Genomic DNA, 15,580 nt, shown 5'->3' on the forward strand with positions numbered 1-15,580 from the left:
TCTCCCCCAAAGCCAATGATAAAGGGGCTTTGGCTTCCCAGCCTCTTCTCTGGGCCTCCCCCAAGGACGCACTGGCCTGAGAGCCTTGGAGGCCAGACCCCTCTACCCCGTGCCTCCCTTCAGATGGCCAGGCCCGAGTCCTTGCCAAGCCCGCTCCCTGAGGGCCTGGTGTGCAGCTTCTGGCCTCACGGACTCCCACACTCCCTTTCCTGCCCCAGCCCGCCAGCTTCCAGAAGGGCACCATTCCCCCTGCTGATGGGTGCTTGTCCTGAGGGCAGCTGCGGGCAGTTCCAGCCCAGCCTTTCAGCAAGCAGCAGGCCCCTGGCCCCATCTCTCCTCTGGGTTTCAGAGGAGAGCAGAAGAGCCTTCTGAAGCTGAGAAGCATCCCCACAGACTAGGACACAATGCATGCCCGCGCTGTGATGTGCTGTCCGTGTTTTGCTTTACGCTGTGTGTGAGATGCTCGTGTTGACCAGATGCTCTTCTTTTCCAAGCCGAGGGTGGGTGGGAGGAGCCCAAGGGGAGGAGCCCAAAGATAACCCAACCCCCACTGAAAGGAGGGACAGGAGCCTAGAGGCACAGGGGCCCATCCCCCCTGCCCCAACCCTGACCAGATGGGACAGGACAGCCACTCCTCGGTGCTACTGCCCAGCCAGTCCTGGAAGAGGGGCCAAGGGGCCAACCCAGCCCGGGGAGACTAGAACTCTTCCGACTCTTGCTAACACGGACTGCTTCCTGGGGGGGCCCAGCAGAGTGGTGGAGACCCCCCAGCGGGAGCTGGCCAGGACCTGGAGGAGAAAGTGGCCCGCACACCAGGCTTCTACTGAGCCGAGTCCCAAGTGCAGCCCCTGTGCCCTGAGCCTCCCTTCCCCCCCACCGCCCCGCCCTCGAGGCCCCTCCCTGACCCCGCTGCCTGCCCTACTGATGCGCACGTGTGTCCAGACGTGGGCACCCACCTCTGCGTTCAACTCTCCTCTGGTTTGCCACAGGTGGCAATGCAGCCTCAAACAATGACCCCGAGATGGACGGGGAGGATGGGGTTTCCTTCATCAATCCACTGGGCATCCTGTACACCCCGGCTTTAAAAGGTACCCCCTCTGCCAGGTGGCAGAACCAGCTTCCTTAGGCCAGTTCTCCCTCCCAGCTAAAATTCCAGGGCTACTGATGTGAGTCCAGGACACAAAGGTGTGATCGTGGGTCCCTTGCAGGCAAGTCTACTTAGTGGTCATCTCACCAAGTTTCCTGGAAATCAGGATGCGTGGTCTGACTTGGACACAGAAGGAGAAGACTGGCCAGGCCTAGAAAATGCAACAGTAATAGGCCCGGTACCTGTACCAACCTAAGTAACCCTCGTGTGGACCCTCCCACTTGCCTGCCTGTCCTCTGTCTGAGTTCCCCTCACCAGATGCGCTGTGGACTTTCCTGCACAGGCAGCGCTCCCGGCGGCAATGGGACGTAGGAGCAGGAACCAGAAAACCCACCCTGACCAGCTGGAGACAGAGCGCAGAGCCTGGGGGTGGGGTGCAGGGCGGCTTCCGCCCGAGGCTGACCCTCCCTCCTTCTCACCAGTGATGGAGGGCCACGGGGAAGTGAATATTAAGCATTACCTGAACTGCAGCCACTGTGAGGTAGATGAGTGCCACCTGGACCCCGAGAGCCACAGGGTCATCTGCTTCTGCGACCACGGGACAGTGCTGGCCGAGGATGGCGTCTCCTGCATAGGTAAAGGGGTGGGGGAGGGAGCCCAGAGCTTGAGCCACAGCTGGTTTCTTTGGTTCTGGGACACCTCAGATGCAGTTTTGTAAACTTCCTGACACCCCTGTCTGCCTCCAGCATCAGTGCTCTGCTGATGGGTAGAGGGACCTGTGTGTGAAAGGTGGGTCACGGCCCAGGAAGGAGTCGCAAGTCACCTAGTCCCACCCCTAATCCCGGATGTGACCCCCACATCCCCACCAGGGGACCGGCCCATCTCCACTGGACACCCCAGCGCCAGGGACCTCAGTACTCTTAAGGCACAGCATCCCATCGGGGAGTCACAGCGCCAGACCCATTCCTTCCAGCTTCCTCCACTCCTGGGCTCCCTGCTCACAGTGGCCCTTCAGGCATGGCATCTGAATACAGCGCTGCCGTCCTCCTCCTCAAGTCTTCTCCACATTAAATAACCCGTTTATTTCCATCCATTCATATGGGACACAGGTTTATGCCTCCTTCCCATCCTGGTGTTCCAGTTGTCAACGTCCCTTTTGAAATGCAGTGTCCAGGCCCAGGCACGGTGCCTCGGTGTGGTCGATGCCAGTGTGCACCCGGGCCCTCCCTCCCATGCGCTGGGCCCGGTGCGCTCGTGGACAGAGAATCAATTCAGCCTCTACAGTCTAACTGACCGGGACACTCTATTGCTGGGTCGTACTGAGCTTGAAGTCACCTACGGCGCCTGAATCTCTTCTACAGCCACTGCTGGCTCACCTTTCATCCTCACCCTGTCATGCACATTTGATGTTTTGGATCAATGTCCAGATTTTGATATTTATCCCTTTTACATATTCCCTCCCCACAAAAGCTACTGTTGAAAGTTGTAAAACCAGGACAAACCTGCTTCATGCCCTGGTCCTCTGAAAAGGATGGTGGTCCAGGTGTCCAAGGCCGGGGAGGGTCTTTCTGACTTGGGGCCAGCTCAGAGGAGAATCCGTGTGGTCATTGGTGCCCCGTGGGGACCTGTCTTCCAGTGTCGCCCACCCCGGAGCCCCACCTGCCACTCTCGCTGATCCTGTCCGTCGTGACCTCTGCCCTCGTGGCCGCCCTCGTCCTGGCTTTCTCCGGCATCATGATCGGTGAGTGTCCCAGAGCCCCAGCACTTCCAGAGCGGGGCAGGGAAGGCAGATCTGGCAGAAAGAAATAGCATCTCAGGCTGTGCCATGGATGCTGAGGTTTCACTCTGGGTGGGTAGTGATGAGGGCAGCCCGCGCCAAGCCAAAACAGAAGGCCCCTCACTCCACCCCCCGGCACATCCCTGGTTCCTAGGAGCCCATGATTCTGGACCTCAGCCCTGTGCATAGCCTCCTGGTTGCTCAAGGAGGGGGCACTCTTCAGAGTGCTAAAGGTCAGCCCCACCCCAGGCCTCCCTTTCAGCTCTCATCAGACCTGGGCTTCTTCTAGTCTGGCTCACTTCCTGTGTCACGCCTCCAGCCCGCCCTTCCCCACTCCATGCAGAGAATGCAGAGCTGGTTTCTGAGTGTTTCCAATTAGGCCAGTGAGCCAAGGGGTGCTGACCTGCAGGTCGCAGAGGGCCCTGCATGGTCCAGCCAGGCTCTTCCTGCTGGAAATGCCCGGGACAGGTGGGCAGGGACCTGAGGGGAAGCAGAAGGAAAGGCTCAGCTCCGGACAGCACTTTCAGGCCAGCCGCTCGAGGGCAGGGAATCTGGGGGGGACAGGGAGGTGGCAGCTACTGTGATCCCCACGATGCCATCCTGCAAAGGGCAGGATGACGGGAGCTAACTGGTTGCACGCTTACCACACGGTGGGTGACCGACACATTTTAGTTCACCAGACCCTCAAAGAACCCTATGATCACGGTTGGCATATTTCACAGAGGAGGAGCTGAGCGCACAGGAGTTGACTCACTTGCCCCGGCCCCGCCCTGTGAATCACCTCCCATGGAGTCTGCCTTATATATAGAATGTTCTCACACATAGTAGTAACAGTGATAGTGGTCACTTGTACTGGGAAAGCTGTTTAGAACTTTCCAAAACCATTTCTTTCCTTTCTTTCCTCCTTTCTTTCTCCCTTCCTTCCTTCCTTCCTTTGTTTATTTTCGTGGCACTGCACAGCTTGTGGGATCTTAGTTCCCCGATCGGGGATCGAACCCACACCCCGGCAGTGAGAGCACCCTGTCCTAACCACTGGACCGCCAGGGAATTCCCTCCAAAACCATTTTATGTTGGTGAATTCATTTCATTATCACAAACCTAGGGGACGGGGAGCGGGGCTTTAAGAGACAGGGCAGGAGTTATTGTCCCTGCTTACAGAGAAGGAGACTGAGATCCAAAGAGGTCACGTGTCGCTTGTCAGTGTCACAGCTTGTAAGTAACAAAGGCAGAATTAGAACTCAGGCACCAGCTTAGACCCAGTTTAGAGACCTTTCACTCTGTGACGGTCTCCAGCTATGTGGCTTGGCGGTTCTTCAACTGTAGGAAACACAGGTGACCAAGAATCCCAGCTGTACTCTCAAATCCATTGCCATGCTTGCCTCACCCAGCGCCTGGGCAGAGCAGAGCTGCTAAGGCAGGCCCCCTCCTGGAGACATGGGACTCCTCTGACAGCCGACTTCGGATCCAGAACCTAGCAAGAGCCTTGCTGGAACTTCTTTAGACTGAATGGCCATCTAGGGTCTTTGCTCAACCTTCCCTCACCCTGTCCTTCACGTGGGGTCAGACTTTCAACACAGTATGGTGGCTTCCCAGCCTTCCTGGGTTCCCTCCCAATTATCTCTCACAGGCATTTCCCCTAATAAAATCCTTGCCTGTTGAATCCTGTCTTGGGTCTGCTTCTCAGAGGACCGAAACTAATGTGCCTCTGCCCCGCATGATACAATAAATGTTTTCCATTCATATGATTTTAAGCTTTACATTTACTTTCATCTTTCAATTAAAGGTACACTTTCACATCTGTAATCATTTTGTTCGTATGACTAAGTGTGATGGAAAGATTTAGATCCCTGTGGAGGAGCTGGAGATCCAGGAAGGCTTCCTGGAGGAGGTGGCCTGGCTGCCTGGCCCGGGCCACCTTGCGCTGACCTCCATGTGTCTGCAGTGTACCGCCGGAAGCACCAGGAGCTGCAAGCCATGCAGATGGAGCTGCAGAGCCCCGAGTACAAGCTGAGCAAGCTCCGCACCTCCACCATCATGACCGACTACAACCCCAACTACTGTTTTGCCGGCAAAACCTCCTCCATCAGTGACCTGAAGGAGGTGCCCAGGAAAAACATCACCCTCATCCGGTGAGTGCCCATCACTGTCCTGGGGGGCAGGGGGGGGTGTGGGGGAGGCAGGGAAGGGAAAGCTCCAGGGGGCCGGATGTCATCCCTGCACCACGAATTCCTCCGGCAGCAAGAAGCCAGTAAAGCCACCCCTCGGAGCCCCCCCACCCCCCCCAGGGAGAGAAGGTTCAGTGTTCAGGGCCATTGGGGGGGGTGTTTGCTTGTTCAACACCCCATATACACATGGGGTTGGTACAATGAGAGGAGGATTAGATGGGAGGAATGGGGCTCTCCTCAAAATCCACCCAAGTGCCCCTCCCCAGACCTTGCTCCCCTCCCCACTCCCAGCTCCCAGAGCACCCTGTGCACGTGTCTGTCACTCATCAAGCACACTCCAGGGGGTGTCCACCAGCTGTCTATGCCCCTCACCCCCGGCCCCAGGGAGCACAAGCCTCCCTGGCAGGCTTAGCCTTAGTCCCCTCTAGGTCCCTGGCAAATATTAGAGGCTCAGTAAGTGTTCACAGAAGGAATGTCCAGCCAGTGTCCTGAATCCTGGAAACTTTCTTGCCGGGTAAAGCAATGGAGGCCCAGGACCGACGAGCAAAGCCAGACTGAGGGCATTACCCTTGAGGGTGTGTGTGACCCCCCTGGCTCCCATGTGCATCCACTAAATGTGCCCCTGTCTCATCTCGCCTTCTCTTTGAACAGGGGTCTGGGCCACGGCGCGTTTGGGGAGGTGTATGAAGGTCAGGTGTCTGGAATGCCCAACGACCCGAGCCCCCTGCAAGTGGCTGTAAAGGTAAGAGGCCTGACCTTGGCCAGGGGTCTCTGTAAGTGTGGCTCTCTGCTGAAAGCCTCTGACCTCTGCGGCTCACAGCCTCCTTCTCCTTCCCACCCTCCCTTCTGTGCCCAGACGCTGCCTGAGGTGTGTTCCGAACAGGACGAACTGGATTTCCTCATGGAAGCCCTGATCATCAGGTAACGATACAGGGAGACACCCCACACCACTGCCCCAAGCCTGTAAGGGACACGAGATGTTTCTAACAGGCACATCTCTGAGGGAAACAGGATTGTCCTGCAGCATACCCCTCCCTCTCCAACAGGAGACTCTGTAAATTCTTAGCACGTCTTACCAGAGTGGAACCAGCCCCCAGATGGCTGTCTTAGAAAAAGAATCCAATCGATAGCGCTCCACCTTCAATCCGCATCCCTGTGTCACCAACTGGTTCTTTTCCCCCTTTTCTTAAGAAACAGGCATGCTGGTTGTTGACAGTAGAAGATACAATCCTCCTCCAGGTATCTCTTCCACCAGGTGCTTCGCCAACCCCAGCTCTCAGCTCTCATGTAAAGGAAATGGGCCCCCAAGTGATAGAAGGCACCCACCCTGGTCCACCCAGCTGGCCTGACCCTTCAATTGGTGGATCTGGGGCCCCCCACTGGGAGTCTCAGTGGCCGGGGCTCTGACAGCAGATGTTGGACCTTGAGATCTGGCCAGGCTCATGGCCTCCTGGTGCACTGGGGAACCTCAAACATCCTGAAGGCTGGGGCAGCCCGAGGTCTCCCCTTGACAGAAGTGGAACGAGTCCAGAGCAGCACGTGTGGTGCACTGGGTCCATAGGAGGATAGCAGCAGGCTCAGCTCCTGCTTTAAAAGTGACGTATTTTCTGACTGAGCATGTAGTATGTGATTATTGAATAAAACCTGGAAAGTAGGACAGTAGATGGAAGGAGACCCGAATCACTCCATCTCCGTACTTGGCAGTAACTAAGCAGCATTATATTTGGGTGTACAGTCACCCGGTGTGTCACCTCTGCACGCGTGCACCCATGTGGAGTTCCCTGGCCCCGCTGCCTCACGTGTCCCAATAGGATCACGTTAACAAGAAAACCCGAATCTCAGAGCCCCCATGAGGAGTCCACAGTGGGATCCGTGGCCCTCTTCCTTGTTCTCCTCCACACACGGTCACCTGGCAGGTCTCACGCAGTCCCTCGGGGAAGCAGTTCCTGCAGCTTCCGCCTGAGGCCTTCCTCTGAAAACCCAAACCCCAAACGTGAATCCTGGCCAGCAGTCCGTGCCCCAGCCTCGAAGCCCTCCTCTCCCCACCCCCGTCCCACCTGCTCACCCAAGTTCCTCCTCACCCCCTCGCCCCCAAGCAAGTTCTTTCAAGCAGGCTGAGCTCCCGCCAGACCTGCCCTCTGGTTCTCCCAGCTGCTCAGCAGCCGGATTATCCTCTGCTTAGGCCCAGCCTGGGAGCCCTGCTTCCCACATTTACAGAAAGCATTTACAAAATGTGGCTTCTGAAAGCATAAATCTGTACCCGGCTTTGCCCACTTAAGGTTTTCCCAGACTCAGCTCAGTTAAATTCGGTTACTCCCCTCTGCTCTGCAGCAAGTTCAACCACCAGAACATCGTGCGCTGTATCGGGGTGAGTCTGCAAGCCCTGCCCCGATTTATCCTGCTGGAGCTCATGGCGGGAGGAGACCTCAAGTCCTTCCTCCGAGAGACGCGCCCTCGCCCGGTGAGTGAGAACCAGCCTTTCCCAGTAGCTGTGCCAGGGGACGGAGCAGGGGGAGGAAGGAGCCAGGGTGGGCAGCCTGGGAAGCAACATACTCAGTGGGACCGAGGGAGTCGGCCCATGGGCTCGGATCTGGGGGAAAGGCGGGAGAGAGGGGACAGAAGGTGGCTGATCGCTGAGCCCAGCCCCAGGGAGCTTGTGCAAGGTTTGTGCAACAGCTTCTCCAGGCTGTATCTATTTTTATGGCCTGCTGATTGTGGAAAACCAAAACTAGGGACAAGCACAGTGGGGGGACTTTCATGCCGGCTGTGTCACTCACTCAACCAACTGACTTGGGGCAGGTCACTCTGCATCCACCCGTTCTGAACCCCACTGTCCTCATCTCTCAAATGTGGACATCCTGACCTTGTAGTTTTACTATCAAAGTAGAGTGCTGGGGTATTTAGGAAGGTGCTGCATACATGTTATGGTTAAAGGGCTAGAGCTCGGGGGAGTGAAGAAACCTAAGTGACCCACCCACGCCCAGCCCTGCTTGGCCATTGGACAACCTGCTTAGGGCAGCCAGCCCCCTCTAACCTCAGCATCAACGTGAACTCCTCGGGCTAGGCTAGAGCATCTCGGACAGAGATATTTATAAAATACAGCACACTGGGCGAGCCCGGGGTCCAGCTGTCCACTCCTGTCACTGCCGGGCTCTTCAAGAGGCCTGGACCCTGGAAACTGGAGCATAGCAGACCCCTGAGTTAGGACCTGACTTCCTCTGGTTGCCACTGGACTATGAGAACCACGGGGAAGACTTGTACCCTCCCCACCCCCAGGACAGCAGAGAAAGACCGACAACCGCTCTGCCACAGCAAGACCAGAATGGAATACTCTCCTCACGAGGACCCCAAGTGGTTGCGGAAACCTCGGAAGGTCACGCCTACTCCAGTCCACACCTTCACTCAGGCTCAGTTTAGAAACCGCATCCTTAGGAGCCTCCACACCGTTCCCGCAAGCCTCTGGGTGACCTCTCTCGGCATCTAAGAGGAATCCGCTCTAACGCCTTGAGAAGATGAGTGTATATGCACCTGAGCACACCTGGCAGGAGGAAGGGGGCTGGGGGAGGGGCAGAGAGAACTAACCCCACCTCACGGTAATCCTCGTCTGCATTATCACCCTCCTCCCCGGAGTTTTCACGTTTCTCACAACCACCCTATGAAGTAGATGGTACAGATCTCACCCCATTCTGGAGACGGGAAAACAGTGGCTCAGGGTGGTCATGTGACTTGCCGAGGTGCACAGGAAGTGAAAGAACTGGGGCTAGAGCTCAGGTCTGGTGGATCCTGATTCCATGCTCTCTCCAGCCTGCTGTGCTGTTTATCCAGATGGTCCCCTTCGAGAAGCCCTGAGTGCCAAGGTGAGGGGGGGGGGTTGTTCAGAGCAAATGCCGCCAGCTATGCAGGCATCTCTGCCAGGTCTGGGCACCAGCCTTGGCTTTCCCACCAGCACCCAGCAAGGCCAAGCGGTGCTGGGAAGCAGTGCCTCTGGCAGACGTCAAACAGGGAACACATGGTATCACACTTTGGGCAGAGGCATAGCTCTGGCTTTCCCACTGGAGATTCCTGGGGCTTGAGGACAAGAAAGTATTGTGACCTCCTTGTAAAGGGAATCTGGGAACCCTTCACTTGGCAAGTCCGAGGACTTGCAGGCAAAGGTATCTCTCTCCCTTGATGATGAAAGAGGATTTGAATGTTGTCTCAAAGAACGAAGCACCAGCAAGGAAAAGCAGGTCACTGATATCTCCCACCACCTCCAGCCCCAGTGCCACCCCAAGGAGGCTCAGAGCAGGAGCGTGCTGCCGAGTTCCGACCTCTAGCTGCAGGCACCACCCGAGGGATGCCCACAGCCAGCAGAAGGTCGACTCCGCTTGGGAGAGCCGCTTCTAAGGGTTGGGATCCCCCCCACCAAATCTGCCCGTTAACCCTTGACCCTGCTCTTCTGTGTGGCTCTCCCTGCCAACCGTGCCCCCAGGTCTTGGTAGCACCCCAGTCCTCCTCCTTACCGCTTTACACACCCACTCGTCTCAGGTGAGCTGGTCGTTCCTGAGGTACTGCCCACGATGGGTGATTTAAAACGTCGGATCACAGCCTCCAGAGTGACCCCGTGCAAATGTGTTTGTAGCAGCAACTTCCGGCCGTGGGTGGAAGGGGTGGAGAGGTGGGGAGGAGGTTGCTAGGTGTCCTGCATGATTCTCAGAACCACAAAATCCAGCTTAGTGGAGTGGGGGTCAGGTTGACTGTGAGAAAGGAGTGCGATTTAGAAGTGGACCGAGGGGGTTAATATCAGCAAATCCTACACGTGATGAAGAAGGGAGGGGCTGGCTGATGGACATCAGGGCCGGAGAGATACACGCCCTGAGGAGAGGGTGGGCAGAGTCGTGCCTCCAGCCTGTGGAGCTCACTGGATTCAAAGGCCTGAAGTCCACCTGATTCATTTGTTTGAAGTCCTTGAGTCTCCGGGCTTGCCTGATGATGACCGGATGTGTGCAGGCACCCGGCTGGGCACTCAGAGTCACACGAGCACTCTGTACTCATTTCCTGCCATCCCCGGGGCTCAGTGGCTCCATGGACCATCAGGATAGAAGGACATGAAGTAATGATGGATATACAGACTCAGAAGACAGAACGGGTGCCTGGGCCAACCATGTCTATCATGGAAATGAAATTCATTTGTACAGAGGAAAACATCATTTGGTCCCAGGACCCCACCTCCTCAAGAAGGAAGGACCCTTTTAATGTCAAAATAACTTTGCAGATGCTCTCTTTGTTGAACAAATTTTTATTGAGGGTTTAGTATATGCCAGATGTAGGCTAGTAGCTGTCTTTTGTTTGTTTGTTTGTTTGTTTTGTTTTTTTTGTTTTTTTTGTGGTACACGGGCCTCTCACTGTTGTGGCCTCTCCCATTGCGGAGCACAGGCTCCGGATGCGCAGGCTCAGCGGCCATGGCTCACGGGCCCAGCCGCTCCGCGGCATGTGGGATCTTCCCGGACCGGGGCACGAACCCGTGTCCCCTGCATCGGCAGGCGGACTCTCAACCACTGCGCCACCAGGGAAGCCCCTAGTAGCTGTCTTTTAATATCAGTTGATTCAGTCAATAATGACAAAGACCATTAAGGAGTCAGTAATCTCTTTATTCAAGGTGGCGGTCATTGACCGCTATAGTGTCTATAGCTGTTTGGAACATGGTAATCCTGTAGGTAATGGCTCTAGAGAAGAGGCTCAGTACAAGACGGCTTCTTGGATGTCAGAGGTGAACAGCACAGAGGTGAGAACCTCTGATTGCAACTAATGCTTAGGTTTTCATCTTTGGCTTCAACTTTGCCAAATACCAATGCTGCCTCCAAAATGCGTGGAGGGGTATTTTCTCGGCCATGTCAGGAGCCAGGAATATGAGGGCCCAGCACCATTCACATCTCATCACTTTTCAAAATGGATTTTTGCCACGTTTAATATTTTGTGTCCCCTGTCTGCATTCTTTGCTTTTTCCTTTCATCTTTCCCTCTTACCCTCATATGTGTCAATTTTAAAATATATCCCTAGTCTGTTTTTCACTTGGTGAAACAGTTCCTCCCCCATGCCCTGTGACCCTTCATCTCTAAGTGCAGAAGCTACTTAGGGAAGGAACAGATATCAATATTATTCTGTCTTTTATTAGTGTATACATTATCCTTTGGAAATAGCCCCTCAGAAACTGCGAGCAAAGAAATTATTCCACTTCAGTGGGCCTCTTTTCTCCCGTGTAAAAGTAGGATATTGGTCAAAACAGTGTCCCTGAAGGGAACTCTGGTACCCTGAGGTGCTACACACTCACACACATGCTCAAAAGGATTCCTTGGTCAAGCAAATATCAGAGCCACGCACACTCCTCTCTTACTGATTCTCAACACACATTAGCGTATAGCAAAGACTCTGATAATTTCTGTGATAAAGGAGCCTATTTAACCCAGGAATTCCCATGCCTGTTTGATTGAATTCCATCCCACAGCCTGCTTTGGGAAATACTGGACAAAATTCTCTCTGAGTACTGGGCAGGCTACACCCATAACCATGACTGCCCGAGTTGCCAAAGGAAGTGCCGCATTCAGTGGCAAATAGGGGGAAGAAACCCTGGTTCCAAGTCCTTCTTTGCCCAGGATGGGTAGAAATGACGCTGAGCACACTGCCTACACTCTGCACTGCTAGTTTTAAGTATAGGTTTTGCCACAGCATCCACACCTCCCCCACCGCGTGCGCGCGTGCACACACACACACACCCATGGGTTACCGACTGTCTGCTCTGTTCAGACTGATTAGCGGTGCAGTTAATTTGCTCTGAGCAGCCAAAGACAGGGAGCCCAGATAATCCCGGCCCGTGGGTTAATGCATGGGAAGATTTAGTCCCTGCAGCACACCAGACTCATGGAGCATTTGAGACGTCAGTGGTCCTTGCATCCTGAGTGATGGGGGCTAAGACACAAAGAGACCCGGGGGGAGCTAGGACTGGGTCCTCTTTGGCAGGAACAGAAAGCAATTTGAAAGAAAGAGAGAGAAAAGATTGTTCTAATACTATAGCAAGATGGATGCATAGTCCCCTTGGAAATATATTACTTTCCTTTTCCCCAGGAAAAGGGAACTGTCTCTCACAGTGCCCAGTACTTCTCAGCCTGACAAGGTCCCGGGAGAAGCCCAACACAAGAGCCATTTCCCAAGACCCCACAGCACCCCCCAGGAGCAGCCCCCTCCATAACCGCAGAGCCCTCTGTGAGGCACTCACTCTGTACCTCTGACTGTAGGTGCTCTTAACAATCCAGTGAGGCCAAGAGTGTCATGCTGATTTCACAGACCAGGACACGGTGGCTTGGACAGAGGCAAAGCGGTCAGCCCCAGCTCACACAGCCAATAAGGGACGAGCAGGATGAAGCCCAGCTCAGCTCAACCGAGCACCGAAATGTGCCCTCACGGCATCTGTGTGCTGCATCCGTATTCACTTGGGTACCGTGCGCTGCGCCCGTGGCTACTCCGGCCCTTCTTGGACACACTCTCCCGAGAAACTCAGTTTTAACTCCTAGGATCCTACTTCCCCCAACCCAGATCCTTAAAGCCCAGTTCAGGGCAGTTTCGGCTCCACCCTGTTGACTGTGTGACCTGAGCCTCTCTGAGCCCTCAGCCTTCGCATCTTTAATACAGAGGTAACCTCTCTTCCCTACCGACCACACGGGATGTTGCATCAAAGGAGATCATGTCCTGGGACTTGCTCTGTTTCATGTAAGGCACTGCCCAATGGTCCATGGGCAGAGACTATGCCCCTCCCTGAGTCGTCCCCCCCAGAATTGAAGCATATGCCCTAGACAAACGCCTCTCTGCCTCCAGACCCCTGCTGTCTCTCCAAGGAGTCCCGGGGAGGCCCTGGTCTGTGGCCGGCATCTGGGTAAACCCTAGTTCCGCTGTAATCAACCAACGAACCCCCTTGTTCACTGAACCACAGCAGCGAGCTAAGGGTCGTGTTGGAGACCACGGAAGTGGACGCTGAGGGCCCTGCCTCAGGTGCCTCGAAGTTTCCTTGGGGACATGGTAAGATAGGCACAGAAGAGCGCAGTGAATGTGACACTGCATGACGACATGTTGCTGCAGACTCGGGGGTTTAGGAATTTAAAAGACACCAAGGAGGGCATAGCCCTCAGAAAAGACTTCCCAGGGCTCCACCAGGCTGTGGGGAGGCAAAGGCGGGGTGCATCTCGGGGGCAGCGGGGGTGAGGGGACAGCAGCAACTTTTGCACAAAAGAGAATCATGCAGAAAAGCCGGAGATGGCTCTTCAGCTGCCCATCATTTTCTGGAAGCTTTCCTTTTTCAATCCACTTCAGATCTAGGTCTTCAGGAAGAAAATTATTTTTTTTTAATATTTTTAAGCATTTAACTAGAGCATTTCTAAAACAATATTAGCCCCCTTTATTTCCCCACAGGCCTGTTTGTACGTTTGGGGGATCCAAATGTTTATGAAGATTGAGGTGGAAGAATGGGCAGAAAAAATGCAAAGGGACAGGACGTCTGCCAGTCCCGGTTCCTGTGGTTTAGGGCTCCAACCCCACTCACCTGGGAGCTGTGACCCTGTAAATGTTGCGCCCACCTGCAGAGATGGAGTCTTTGGTCTGGGCTGAGGCCCAGGCATCTGCATTTTTTTAAGCCACCAGGTGATTTCGAATGTGCAGCCAGGGCTGAGACCCCGGGGGTGGCGCACCTGTGTGGCCTCCTAGCAAAGCATGGAAGTGAGCGTTTCAGATCTTCTCTCCCCCAAGAGCTTCTCATCAGCTGGTCACTTCTGTCTGCCACAGAATCAGCCCTCCTCCCTGGCCATGCTGGACCTCCTGCACGTGGCTCGGGACATCGCCTGTGGCTGCCAGTATCTAGAGGAAAATCACTTCATCCACCGGTGAGTCTAAGTGGCCTTGCTCCACCCCCACCTTCTGTATGCTTCCCCACATGTCTCAGGGGCCCAGGTCGCGCCTTCAGAGCAGAGCAGTAGGTCTCTCTCCAAAGCTGTCTGGATGGCTCAGCTTTGTCTTTAAGATAGTTATCACTCTACCAGGGCTTCATCTGGCCCATATGTAAAGTGGGATCATAAGACATCCATACCGGCACTGGAGACCCAGATGAGCTATACCTGACCCCCTGCAGGGACTCCTGCCTGTGTCGAGTCCTAGATCATGTGAACGTTTCCATATCTAGAAAACTGGGCTCCTTAAGGGAAGTTTAAGGAGTTTATATTTTCACATATCTGACTATGAGTAACTCGAAGGCAAGGACCCTGTTTTATTCATCTTCATATCACTGGCACATAGTGGGGCACAATAAATGTTTATTGGATAAATTATTTTTTTCTAAAATACTCTGAAATGAAAAATAATGATTATTTTCTCCACCTCTGTACTTCGTTTCTTCTACTCTACTCCTTGTGTTTAAATGGTGTTTGCATTGGTACATCAAGTCCATGTGTAATGCTATAGACATGAGAGATGACACGTATTTCTTTCCATGTGTCCATTGATGGCTCTCTCAGCAGACAGCTTGATTCTGAAACCTGAAAAGTCAAATAGATTGTTAGGCTCTTTGCAAAGCTCTTCCTAACCATTTGCTTCTAATTTAGTAAATAACAACCTGGTGAACTAATAAACATTCATTAACCCATCCAAGAGTATAAGACATGTTCCTAATAATTAGAATATGTAATACAACGTAGAAAATGAGAGAATATGTATGAGTTTAGGAATAGAAAAGCGTGTAGGTAGATAACAAGCTATGCTTCCTGCCCTAATAAAAATGGGGAAGTTGAAGGTCAAGAAATACACTGGCCTAGCTTCCCAGAACCATTCCTGAAACAAGGCGAGACGCTCACATCGGCTCATCCTTTGACTGTCACGTCATCACTTTGATCTTCAGATCTTCCTGTTGATTTTCAGCCTTTCCAACTTGCAGATCATTGTGTTTGATAGAAATAACAGAAGTAAAAGAGAAGCCAGGCTCCATTCTTTCTGTTCTCCTCCAACCCTGCCATTGTTATTCTTGCCCTTTTTAATGTTACACAACTTTCCATAAATCTCAGCTCTGGCCTTTATTGTTGTTCAGACATGACAAGGTTGTACTCTTCTTGGAATTAGTCCTTGGCTAGAGCCATCTTGCCATCTTTTGTCCACGTCCTCTAAATCTGGGCTCATCTGAGAGCAGCATGTGCTGTCACCTTGGTGACTTCAGATCTCTCCCTTCACTTCTCCCTGAGGTCGTTTCTGCCTTTAAAACAAACAAACAAACAAAAAGATTTATTATTTTATTTATTTTTGGCTGCTTCGGGTCTTAGTTGCGGCACGTGGGATCCTCGTTGAGGCATGCGGGCTCTTCGTTGCTGCGCACGGGCTTCTCTCTAGTTGTGGTGTGCAGGTTTTTTCTCTCTCTAGTTGTGTCGCACGGGTTCCAGAGCACGTGGGCTCTGTAGTTTGTGGCATGCAGGTTCTCTAGTTGAGGCATGCGAGCTCAGTAGTTGTGGTGCACGGGTTCAGTTGCCCCGCGGCATGTGGGATCTT

General features: G+C 53.8%; 1 protein-coding gene across 1 annotated transcript in view; it reads left to right on the forward strand.

The window, feature by feature from the left end:
* Positions 1-993: 993 nt before the first annotated feature.
* Positions 994-15,580, forward strand: part of LOC111174732 (ALK tyrosine kinase receptor) — a 32,213-nt gene continuing 17,626 nt past the window's right edge. The window contains exons 1-8 of the mRNA XM_089922435.1: positions 994-1,088; positions 1,570-1,722; positions 2,724-2,828; positions 4,807-4,993; positions 5,681-5,771; positions 5,886-5,950; positions 7,361-7,490; positions 13,838-13,935. Of these exons, the coding sequence (XP_089778561.1) occupies positions 1,022-1,088; positions 1,570-1,722; positions 2,724-2,828; positions 4,807-4,993; positions 5,681-5,771; positions 5,886-5,950; positions 7,361-7,490; positions 13,838-13,935 (896 nt within the window). The 5' untranslated portion in view covers positions 994-1,021. The remainder of the gene's footprint in view (positions 1,089-1,569; positions 1,723-2,723; positions 2,829-4,806; positions 4,994-5,680; positions 5,772-5,885; positions 5,951-7,360; positions 7,491-13,837; positions 13,936-15,580) is intronic.

Source organism: Delphinapterus leucas, chromosome 13 (assembly GCF_059928025.1).
Source record: "Delphinapterus leucas isolate spDelLeu-1000000601 "Yukka" chromosome 13, BTC_Dleu_Yukka2, whole genome shotgun sequence".
Lineage (NCBI taxonomy): Eukaryota > Metazoa > Chordata > Mammalia > Artiodactyla > Monodontidae > Delphinapterus > Delphinapterus leucas.